This window comes from Lynx canadensis, chromosome B3, assembly GCF_007474595.2.
Source record: "Lynx canadensis isolate LIC74 chromosome B3, mLynCan4.pri.v2, whole genome shotgun sequence".
NCBI classification, from domain to species: domain Eukaryota; kingdom Metazoa; phylum Chordata; class Mammalia; order Carnivora; family Felidae; genus Lynx; species Lynx canadensis.
Window position 1 is genome coordinate 110,874,879 of NC_044308.2, and position 11,456 is coordinate 110,886,334.

Sequence of the window (11,456 nt, forward strand, 5' to 3'; positions counted from 1 at the left end):
GGTCACCCCCACCCCCCAATGCCCCTTCTTGTGCTTGACTGCACTCTCTCTCTGCCCCAGTGCTCCTCCCTGATGCTGATCGAAAGCACCAGAGACTCCCTGTGCTTCACCGTCACCCACTACAAGCACAGCAAGCAGCAGTACAACATCCAGGTGAGGGTTGGGAGGCTGGGGACAGACCTGCCTTCTCAGCTCGCTTGGCTCTACTGAGCCTCAGTGTCTCTCTCTGGAAGGTAGAGATCATTGTGGACATCTCTCAGGCTTGTGTTGGGGAGTTAAGATAACCTCACAGAGGCCCCAGCACAGGCCATCTTTCTGCCGCTGCCCCCCTGACAAGCGTGGCCTACGTTGGATGGCTTCCGTCTTGTGATAATAACACCTGGCTCCCTCTCCCTCGGGTCCTTCCAGGCCAAGACAGTGGAGGAGAAACGGAGCTGGACTCACCACATCAAGAGGCTCATCCTGGAGAACCACCACACCACTATCCCCCAGAAGGTGAGGGCCGGGGGTACCCCACCTAGCCCCTGATGGGCTGCAGGGAGAGGCGATCCTCAGCCAGGGCCAGGGGCCCACCAGTGCCTCACCCTCTGGACGTTGGCTCCACTCGACAGTGGGGATCAGCCTATGCCCTCGACCTCAGCATAGCACTGCGGGTGTCCCGGTGCAGTAAGAGCCGAGCTGGTGGAGCAAGGGAGGCACGGCACATAGTGAGGTGGTAACAGGGTGTGTTTCCTTTCCTTCCAGGCCAAGGAAGCCATCTTGGAAATGGACTCCTACTGTAAGTGTGCCCTTTCTGCCTGCTTTGCCCCTAGTTGTGCACATCTCTAGGTCACGTTGCATCCTGGGGAAACTCTGCCTACTGCTTATATTGCAGGGAGCAGGGAGAATGGGAAAGGGAAGCTCCTTTTGTCAAAGGCTAGGGGTCTGCTGCAAGGTCAAGGGCATGGTCCTGTTGGCAGGTGCGACTCCTAGTGCCTCACATTCCTGGATGGAAGATGGAAGAGAAGGGAGCTCTGGAGGCTTCTGGCCCCTGGAGCTAAGGGCGGGCAGCAGAGGTGTGGTCAGGTATAGTCAGAGTCTAGGCCAAGGCTGATTGTGAATCTCGTGTGCAGATCCCAGTCGGTACCGCTGCAGCCCTGAGCGCCTGAAGAAGGCTTGGTCCTCCCAGGACGAAGTGTCCACCCACGTGCGGCAGGGGCGCCGGCAGTCTGGTAAGGGAAGGGCTGTGTGGGCAGAGATGCTTCCTCGGAGGACTCTGGGCCAGGAGGGGGACTGTGTGCAGCAGCATTTGGGGCTGGCTGCCACCTCTCCGGACATCTTGGGAAAGGGCAGGTCCCGGGAGGGTTGCTGGGCACATGTAGAGCACCCCCTCCCAGTGCTCCTGCTTCGGGCCCTTCTTGTGCCCCAGGGTTGGGCAGCCCACCTTTTCCCACACCCTGGGAATGCTGGTTTACTCAGGGCTCGGTGCCCCTTAGCTTTCCCGCGACTGAAACCTTGCTCCTTGGCCACTCAGAATCCTGGAGCCCAGCCAGGAGTGACGCTCAGACATCATGGGTGATCCCCAGCCCAGTTCTGGAGCAGAGCAGAGGCAGAACGCGGGGAAAACGAGTTAGACATCAAGTGGCACCAAATCCAGACAGGAAATATTTACTTTGGGTCTCAGGAAAAGTTCAGTTTTCCTCTGCTGGGTTTTCTTCCATGACTGGGCTTGCTGCTATGTACTTGGAGTTACTGGAATGAATCGTCTGTTGAAAAAGAGAGAGCCTTGCGTTTATTCTTAGCTCTGGGGGTGATAAGTGTGTGTATTCTACGTCTGTTCGTCTGTTTGTACTCTTCAGTCAGAGGCCCAGGGACAGACTTAGCCTCAGCTGGTACCTACCAGACATAGACGAGGTGAGAGTTGGAATGAGAAATGTCTCAGAAACCCCTGGAGAGAAGATTCGGCAGTATGGGCAGCACTGGCCTGGCTTAGATCTCCGTGGTGCACTGGGCTCTGGCTGTGACCCACGGGTCCCCTGAACAACTATGTGGATTGACACGTGGGCTTTGGTTTTCTGGAAGGTGGAACCAAGCGGTCTCTGGAAAGCTTTTGTGATTTTGTTTTGTTATGTGTTCCTCCCAATGGACCTTAAACCCTAGGCAAATTTGCTATGGTTGCAAAAGTTTTACGATGTCGTATTGTTAAAAGCCCCAGACTGAGGGTGTTACTTCGTACGTTTCTGGCCCTTTCTGTTTTCCTTTTTTTCTGTAATGTTCTTTCCGCCCTTTTAGCGTTCCCCTTTAACCTGCCATAGCTTTGCATTGGAAGCTTCTGGATCATGGAGGTGATGATGGTGGTGGTGGTTGAAACAGCAGTACCGCCTGTCATAACATCAGTGTCCAAACTGCAGCTATCAAGGCACTCGGGAAATGAGCTGTTTTAGAGCTAAGTTTCCACAAGACCGAGACTTTAGCCCGTGAACACGGACAGAGTCGTGTTCTGTTTACTTGTGTTCATACTTTAGTTTCAACCATTATGAAACAAACATCTTTTTTTTTTAAATTTTTTTTTAATGTTTATTTATTTTTGAGAGAGAGAGAGACAGTGTGCAAGCAGGGGAGGGGCAGAGAGAGAGGGAGACACAGAATCCAAAGCGGGCTCCAGGCTCGGAGCTGTCGGCACAGAGCCCGACGTGAGGCTCAAACACTGGGATCCTGACCGGAGCCGAAGTCATACACGTAACTGACTGAGCCACCCAGGCACCCCGAAACAAACATCTTTCTAAAACATGCTGCCTGCTCTTGAGCCTTTCAGGGTAGAGGATGCTGACCACAGTTGAACTTTCCCCTTTCTGGAGACTGCTGCGGCCTGTGAACCGCTAGGGCAGTGGCGTTCGTCGTGTGATGTCCGTCCTTATCCTGGAGCGTTGGTTCTCGTCTGTGGTAGTGTGCTCGCCTGTAGCTCTTCTCCCCACTTGTGTTGTTTGAAATCAGCTGACTGAACTTGTAAGAAGTGTGGGTAAAGACAGGCCGGCAAGGGGCCCCTGGCCGTCTCAGTCGGTGGAGCATGTGACTCTTGATCTTGGGGTCATGAGTTTGAGCCCCATGTTGGGTGTAGAGAGTATTTTATTTTTTATTAAAATAATTTTTTTTTGAGTTTATTTATTTTGAGGGGGAGAAAGAAAGCGTGCGTGACAGGGGCAGAGAGAGAGAGAGACAGACAGAGAGAGAATCCCAAGCAGGCTCCACACTGTCAGCACGGAGCCTGACGCAGGGCTCGAACTCCTAAATCAAGGGTCGGTCGCTTAACCGACTGAGCCATCCAGGCACCCTGGGTGTAGAGATTACTTTTAAAAAAGTGTTAAAAAAAAAAAAAGGAGGGGAGGGGCAGGAAGTTGCTGAGAGGGAGACACAGGCCCAGTGCTAGCACTGCCGTGACGCATGGAGCCACCTACTCTCTTGCCTCCGGGCCTCCTCCTTCCAGACTGCTGAGCTGGGCAGAGAAGTATACTCTGGATTCGGAAGGTGCTGCTGTCATTACTTGTCACTTACGAAATATTCTTGATTACAAGCTTTAAGATGAAAGAGTAGGGCATTCTACTTTTCTCACTTAAAAAAAACAGTCGGATTAACATTTACTTATGTTGTCTGTGTACCCACACCCACACCTCAGTGGAAAAAACTTCAGCGTGCTCCCCTGCTCGGGAACAGCTCGGAGACCTCGGTAGATTTTCCTTCTGCCCCCCAAGTTTATAGTGGGCTGCCCAGTTAACACCAGTGGGGCAAGAACAGTATGGGCTAAGGTCAAGACTGCGTGGAGAGGTCCCTCGACACATGTCCTCCCGTCCCTGCCTGTCTGTCTCAGGTCTGTCTCCAGAAAGGCTGGGGTACACGGTGCTGACACCATCAGCCTAATGGGTGTGTTTTGTATCTTGTTCCCAGAGCCCGGTCAGCCCCCGTTCAGCCGGGCATCACTCCCCAGCGGGCAGCGAGGCTTCACGGAGCCAGGCCTTAAGGGCCGTAGGAAGTCGGGTGCGACCTCTGCTTTCCAGCCAGGGGTGCTGCGAGGGGGCCGGGCCTCGGGTGTCGCTAATGCGCTGATGTGCTTCTTGCAGGGAGGGTGGGGCTTGAGGTAGAGCCAGGCATCTCCAGAGACGTGGCCGGTTGGTCCTAGGAGGCAGCATGGGGCTCTGGCTCCGGAACTGAGGGCCCTGGGCGAGGTGCACTAATGCAGCGATTGTGGGCAGAGCTGCTCCTGGTGCTGGCTGGGGGTGGCCCGGGCCCTGCTTCCCTGTGCAGTAGGTACGGAGCCCCAGAGCTGAATGGCAGCCAAGCTGGAGGGAACTTTGAGCTGGTGGTGTCGGTGGCGCTGTGAGCATGGGACCAGGGCCAGGCACCGCTGTTTCCAGGCCTGCACTGACTGTCCATTCGCTTCCCTTCTCAGAGCCCACCAGACACCTGCTCAGGCAACTCAGTGAGAAAGGTGAGTGTGAGCATGGCCGGGCCTTCCCAGCAAGCTCTAGGGTAGGGGCAGGGAGGTGACACAGGTAGCCTTCTGGGTGGGGGTACTGAGGACAGTTTAGAGGGGACGCTGCCTCCCTTCCTCCTTCTTCCCTGGAGGTGGGCCTCATCCCTTGCTGTCTGGGGAGGGGGCTTGAGTCCTCCCCCCTCACACACTCCTTGCACCCTGTCCTCGGGGGACAGCAGGAGAGAGTGACACACACAGGCCTGTGCCGCTCTGCATCTCCCAGGGCCTCTGCTCTGCCAGTCATTCCTTTGAAAGCCCAGGAGACCGGGTGAGGGTTCTGGGAGTGGGAGCCCTTCCCCAGGGGGCTCCTGGCTTCTGTAAAGAGGCTCTTCCTCCTGCTTACCCATCTCTTCTCCCCTCCCCCTTGCCTGCGTGCTGGGACCCTGTGGTGGCAGCAGGCGGAACAGCGGGAATGAAGGTAAGGCCGATGGGCAGAGAGGACTGGCCTGACGGAGGGGGGGTGGGGCTGCCGGGTCAGCGCCCCCACCCCTTCAGCTCTCACTGTCTTCATGCATTCCATAAATACCTATTGAGCACCTCCTGTGTGCTGGCCTCTGTCTTGAGAGTCACAGAGACGAATAAGCCATGGTCCTTGCCCTGGGGACCCTTCTGCACCCTTTTCCTGGAATGGTACCCTGGTGGTGGCCCAGCCTGGATCTTCTCCATTTTCTCTCTCTGGGGCAGGCAGACCTCGCTGGGTCTTGAGTTCCTGACCAGGCTCCAGGTCCCAGCCTTCCACCTTGAGGACCCCCACCCCCACCCTCACTGGGCCCTGGTGGACACCAGGGGTTGGGTGTTTAAGTGTGGCTTTCTCTGGGTAAAGCCTCCCCACCCCCAGCCGCTGGCAGGAGGAGGGGGCTTGCCCAGAGGCTGGTCACGAGGGGGTCTTGTGCTCTGAACAGCATGCAGGCAGTGCCGGCGCTCTCCTGGACTTTGGGCGGCCTCCTCGTGCTCAGGGCATACAGCCAGAGGCTGAAGGGGCTGCCCGGGAGGAACAGGAGGAGGAGGAGGAGGAAGAGGAGGAGGAGGAGGAGGTGGTGGAGGAGGAGGAGGAGGAGGAGGAGGAGGAGCAGGCCTTTCAGGTGTCTCTGGAAGACTTGGCAGGGCATGAAGGCAGCAAGAAGGGGGCCAGGCTGGAGCCCCAAGGCTCGGAGGAGGAGGAGGAGGAGAGCCTGGCAGTGGCGGAGCAGGTAGCCGACTTTGCCAGCTCCCTGCTGGCCGCCCTCCACTGCTGGCACTATCGGGCCAACGCTTTACTTTTCTCCCGGGGCGCTATGGTGAGGTGTCTCTTTGATCTCCCCTCCTCCTTGCATGTTCCCTGGCGAGTGCATGCCCATCCGGGAGTTCTCTCCCCTGCCCTCCCACCCCTCCGTCCTGTTCCTTCATTCCTGCCATCAGCACCTAACCCCTCGCCTGCTGTCACGCCCCGGTGAGCCCCTGGCATGTGCTGTTCCAGTACTGGGCGTGAACTAGCTTACTCCCCAGTGAGCATGACTAATGGGATGGGGGCGGTGGGGAAGGGGGAGAAGCCAGCACACAGCGGGGCTGGAAGGGGCAGGTGGGTTGGACTTTCCTGAGGCTGCGCACCTGGCAGGGATTTCTGCATCCCCAGACCTTGCAGTTCAGGTTGACTGTGGAAAGGCTCAGGTCCCAGGCTGGCTCTCGATACAGCCCAGCCGCCTTGGGGGCTCAGAAGGTTCTGCCCATGTTGGGCTGCAGAAGGGACGAGCTCCCAGCTGTCCCGGGAGCTGATGATGGCCCTCTGCTTCCTGCAGGAGAAGGGGCGTAGGGAGTCCGAAGGCCCCAAGAGCCGCAGAAGGCCCGGCGGCCGGTCTCCCACTAGTGCTGAGAAGCGCATGAGCTTTGAGTCCACCTCTTCGCTGCCAGAGGTGAGTGGCCGGCAGGCAGAAGGGGGACGGTGCGGGAGTGCCCGGAGCGCCTGGTCCGCAGGTGGGGCTTCCAGGCACGGGCTCTCCTGTTGGGCCCATGGGGACAGATTCCCTCCTCCACGCCCCAGGACTCTTTGCCCCTTTAGGAAGCCTGTCTGGCCTGTGAACGTGTGGTAGTGTGAGCGGGCAGCTCCTTTCTTTGGGCAGGTGCAGACTCTCGTCAAGGGCCATATTCGTGGAAGTGACCAGATTTTAGGTCCCTTCAGCCAGGCCTCCTCCTGGTATAGGGCGTAAGGCCCTGCCCCCACCAGCGTGCCAGACATTTAAGTCACACCTGTGCCCACCTGGGTATTGACATCTACTGGGCACTTCCTGCTTGTCCGATGTTTTGTTTCTTCCTTCTGTTGCCTGCAACAGCTCAGGTAGAAAGAGGCTGAGAGAAGTTGAGTGACTTGCCTGACATCGGGCAGCTGCCGAGGGGCAGAGCTGAGGTCAGAACCTGTGACTCAGAAGCCCCCCTTCCACTTCCTGGCACACAGGCCTAAACCATGGGTCCTGCTTTGCAGACTTGGGACTAGAACCATTGGAATCGGGTCTGATTCCTTAGAACGTAGCATGTTTGCTCTTTTTCCCGAAGGTCCCTGTGGAAGGCTGCCTGTACTGGCTGGTTTCGTGGTTCAGATCACCTTCAAGGTGGTCAGGAGGAAGTTCTTGAATTCGCTTCCTTCCTTGCCTGTCTGCTGGGCATCTGCAGAGTTGTGCATAGGGCCAGAGGCTGGCTGGTAGGAGCCAGATGCCGGTCTTCACCCTCTGACAGGATTCTAGCATGGGGTCCTGTTGCGCTGTGGATCCTCATCCACACAGGAAGTCCTTACCCCTCAGGGAAGGTGGGTCTGAACCCAGAACAACCCCCATGTGGGCTCTAGGGCCTTAGGGAGCTGCCTCTCCATCAGGCATACCCTGTGTTGTATGCTCCCACCTTGTCCCTCTGGCTCCCAGGCAGGCTGCCACTGAGAGGTGCCAACACCACCCAATATGTGTTCTTAGAATTGTCCTTGGGTTTTACGACCCAAGCCCCCTCGCTGCATGATGGCTGGGGGTCATCACCACATTCCTCTCTCTAAGGACCCGTTTCCCCACTCTTGAGTTGTGCTCATTCTCATTGCCTTTGGTCCTAAACTGCATGCCCTCTCACTGAACCGAGAGAGCAGGTCATGCTGTCTGCTTATCCTTTGGATCTCATGAGGGAGGGTCTTGGCTCACATGAGTTCTGTTATCCCAGGTTGAGCCAGACCCTGAGCCTGAGACAGAGCAGGAAGTATTTGCTGCTGTGGAAGGTGCCAGCATCGAGGAGGTGCCCTCAGACATGGAGTCTCCAGAAGTCCTGGAAACACAGCTTGATGCCCACCAGGAGCTGCTGGGGATGGCCCCCCCGGGTGACATGGTGGACTTTGTGGTGGCCGAGAGCACCGAGGACCTTAAGACTCTGAGCAGTGAGGAGGAGGAGGAGGAGGAAGACGTGGGTGCCATGCAGGAGCCTGAGAGCCTCCTGCCGCCCTCTGTGCTGGACCAGGCCAGCATCATTGCCGAGCGGTTCGTCAGCAGCTTCTCTCGGCGGAGCAGCCTGGCCCTGGAGGATGGCAAGGCCAGCGGCTTTGGGAGCCCGAGGCTGACAAGCCGGAGCAGCAGCGTGCTCAGCCTAGAGGGCAGCGAGAAGGGCTCGGCCCGGCGTGGCAGCACCACCGACGCCCTCGGCTCGCAGCCGCCCCCAGAGGTGGACAGCGGTGTGGGCGTGGCCACGGAGAGCAGCCCTTCGGTCAACGGGACGGAGCCCCCGAGCCCAGGCTGCCCTGCAGAGCCCGACAGGTCTTCCTGTAAGAAGAAGGAATCGGCACTCTCCACCCGAGACCGGCTGTTGCTGGACAAGATCAAGAGCTACTATGAGAACGCGGAGCACCATGACGCGGGCTTTAGCATCCGGCGCCGAGAGAGCCTCTCCTACATCCCCAAAGGGCTGGTGAGGAACTCCGTTTCCAGATTCAACAGCCTTCCCAGGCCGGACCCAGAGCCCACGGCTCTGCTGGGGCACAGGAGGCAGGTGGGCTCCCGGCCGGCTTCGTGGGCTATGTTTGACCTCCCAGGCCCCGGCCAGGCGAGCGCTGGGGAGCCAGCTCCTATCACAGATGCTGAGTTCAGGCCGTCTTCAGAAATTGTAAAGATCTGGGAGGGAATGGAGTCTCCCGGGGAGAGCTCTCACAAGGGGCCTGGCCAAGGCCAGGCCAATGGTTTTGACCTGCACGAACCGCTCTTCATCCTGGAGGAGCACGAACTGGGAGCCATCACCGAGGAGTCGGCCACCGCCTCCCCTGAGAGTGCCTCCCCAACGGAGCGGCCCAGCCCGGCCCACCTGGCCCGGGAGCTGAAGGAGCTCGTGAAGGAGCTGAGTGGCGACGTCCAGGGGGAGCTGGTGGCTCCACTGCACCCGCGCATCGTCCAGCTCTCCCACGTGATGGATGGCCGCGTGAGCGAGCGAGTCAAGAACAAGGTCTACCAGCTGGCCCGCCAGTACAGCCTGCGGATCAAGAGCAAATCTGTGCCAGCCAGGCCACCGCTCCAATGGGGAAAGGCGGCTCCCACCGTTCCCTGCCTGCAGGAGGAGGCTGGAGCGCCCTCGGGCGGCAAAGGTACAGTGAGGGGGTGGGGAGTGGGCCCTTCCCGAAAGTCTGGGGTGGAAGAGCTTCTGAGGAGCAGGTTGGCTCCTGGAGGAAGGTGACCCTGTAGAACCATGACCAAAGAGAGGGCTGGACTCCACACGCAGGGCGGTGCGTGGCCCTGCTGTAACACCCTCACCACCCTCCCCCGGCCCTTCCTGTGGAGCAGAGACCTGGGGGAAACGTGGCCACGGGCCCACTCTTCCAGGGGAGGAAGCTCTCATCTTTTCCTGTGACTCCTGACCCCACGTCCAACTGCCTTTTCCTCATTCTTCCCATTGCCCTCCGATAAAGGGGCCGTGGATGGTGAATGTGACTTCTCTGCCATCACAACCCAAACCCCAGTAAGCAGCCTTGCCTGGAGTGGGAGCAGAAGGCAGTTCTGAGTCCTCACTTGCCCTCTCCCCTCCTGCCCAGTGGGTCAGTCAGCTCACTCTCTCCCCACAGGTAAGAGAAAGCCGGTGCTGTCCCTCCTCAACGATGAACAGACGGTGGCCCCGGAGCACAGCCCGCCCAAGCCTTGCTCTCCTCGGCATTGCTCCTTCAGCCCCACTGCTGCCAGCCCGAAGACCACCTCGCCTGGGGTCCGGCCCTCCTCTCGAAGCCCCCTCAGCCCTTTCGACACTGAGACCTTCAACTGGCCTGATGTCCGAGAGCTCTGCTCCAAGTACACCTCCCACGATGAGGCATTCCAGGCCGAGGGCGGCCGGCCCCGCGGCCAGCCTGTCAACCGGAGCCGCTCGGTGCCGGAGAACATGGTGGAGCCCCCTCTGGCGGGCAAGGTGGGCCGCTGCTGCAGCGTGGGCGCCAAGAGGGGCCGGGCAGACCCAGAGGCCACTCAGCCCCAGCCCCCTGGGGGATTGCCCCAAAGCAGGCCGGTCGGAGAGGAAGCCCTGTATGTCACCGCAGACCTCACCCTAGAGAACAACGGGCGGGTGATCGTCATGGAGAAGGGGCCTCTGCCCTGCCCCACTGCGGGGCTGGAGGAGGGCAGTGGGCAGAGACCAAGCTCACCAGCAGCCACGGTGGGACAGGGGCTGGATTTCCAGGAGTCTGGGATTTCCAGGAGTCCAGAGTATTGGCCAAAGGAAGAGGGTCCCAGGGACCCAGTGGACCCAGGCCAGCAGGGCAGAGTGAGAAACCTGAGGGAGAAATTCCAGGCCTTGAACTCCGTAGGGTGATTCTGAGTCCAAGGAGAGGGAGGAGCCGTGTAGCTGCGGGGGGGGGGGGGGGGGGGACGGGGAGGGACCACGGCAGGCTTGCCCTCAGGCCTGGCTCACCCTGCTCACGAGGGCCCCTGGAAGAATGCTCCGGTGTACCCGGCAAGTGTCTTCACTGGGAACCGGCTGGCGCACCCCTGGGCTCGGGGCGACTTTCCACAGGCCCAGTTGAGCCTTTCTTCCCACCGAGGCCAGTGTGACCACTTCCCTTGTATATAGTTCTTTGGTGAGAAGCTGAATATTTAAGCTCTCCTCTTCCCAGGGAGAGCAAGTCGTGCTCAGGCCTCCAGTGTTGGGCTGACCACTGCCGGGCTGAGGCGCCCACCCGGAGGAGTCGTGGGGAGGTGGCCTGGGGAGGCTTTCCTCTTTGTGTCTTTTCTTAGGATCCAGGCAGGAACCAGGCCCATAATTTATTGCTTCCCATTCCGCGGTATATTTGTGTGTGCACGTGAGAGTTTGTGTGTGTTCTTTTGTTGTGGATTCCTCTCCCGTGAAGAATGTAACGCGCTCAGTTCAGGTACTTTTGTAGGTTGTCTTGCTGATCCTGTGGTTGTCACTAATGTATATACATTTCATTATTTGCCAATGGTTCAATAACCACTGCTGACAAACTGGCCTGTGTGTAGCTCCTCACTGGGCCTCACTGGGGTGGGGACGGTTGATCAAGGCCAGGGATGTCTTAGGGAGGTGGGCTGCGGGGGTTGTTGCTGTCACAGTCACTCATTCGTCATCTGTGCTCACAAAGCATAAGGCACCAGGGTGCTCGCCGGGGAGGCTGGGGCAGCAGCATGTGCAGGAGGGAACTTGTTTTCTGTCTACCCCAGCCTGGCATCCTGTCGGTGGCGGGAGTTGGGGGTGGAGGGACCAGGCCAGGTTTTAGCTTCCTCAAGGACCAAAGTTCGACTAAACAAGGTGGGGGAAATGAATGGAACGTTTTTCTAACAGGCGAAAGTTTCCAACGTCTGGTGCCCTTTGCTCTTCTCTCCCTCTCTAGTTCCCAAGAGACATCCTAAAAGGCAAGGATTCTAAACTTGGAGCCTAGACATGTCTTGAGGTGGCCTGCAATATTGTGTAAAGAGAGCAAGTGCATTTTTTCTGGGATGGAACCTCAGTTTTCATCCCGTTCTCA

General features: G+C 58.5%; 1 protein-coding gene across 10 annotated transcripts in view; it reads left to right on the top strand.

The window, feature by feature from the left end:
* PLEKHG3 (pleckstrin homology and RhoGEF domain containing G3) overlaps window positions 1–10,942 on the top strand; it is a 42,834-nt gene extending 31,892 nt beyond the window's left edge. For 2 of the 10 annotated variants that reach the window (XM_030319312.1, XM_030319313.1), the window contains exons 9-19: window positions 61–153; window positions 409–495; window positions 745–778; window positions 1,113–1,211; window positions 3,922–4,011; window positions 4,424–4,462; window positions 4,903–4,925; window positions 5,410–5,784; window positions 6,283–6,396; window positions 7,679–9,080; window positions 9,555–10,942. In XM_030319312.1, the coding sequence (XP_030175172.1) occupies window positions 61–153; window positions 409–495; window positions 745–778; window positions 1,113–1,211; window positions 3,922–4,011; window positions 4,424–4,462; window positions 4,903–4,925; window positions 5,410–5,784; window positions 6,283–6,396; window positions 7,679–9,080; window positions 9,555–10,288 (3,090 nt within the window). In that variant the 3' untranslated portion in view covers window positions 10,289–10,942. The remainder of the gene's footprint in view (window positions 1–60; window positions 154–408; window positions 496–744; window positions 779–1,112; window positions 1,212–3,921; window positions 4,012–4,423; window positions 4,463–4,902; window positions 4,926–5,409; window positions 5,785–6,282; window positions 6,397–7,678; window positions 9,081–9,554) is intronic. The other 8 variants (XM_030319308.2, XM_030319309.2, XM_032593377.1 and 5 more) reach the window with 8 other exon arrangements.
* The last annotated feature ends 514 nt before the right edge of the window (window positions 10,943–11,456 follow it).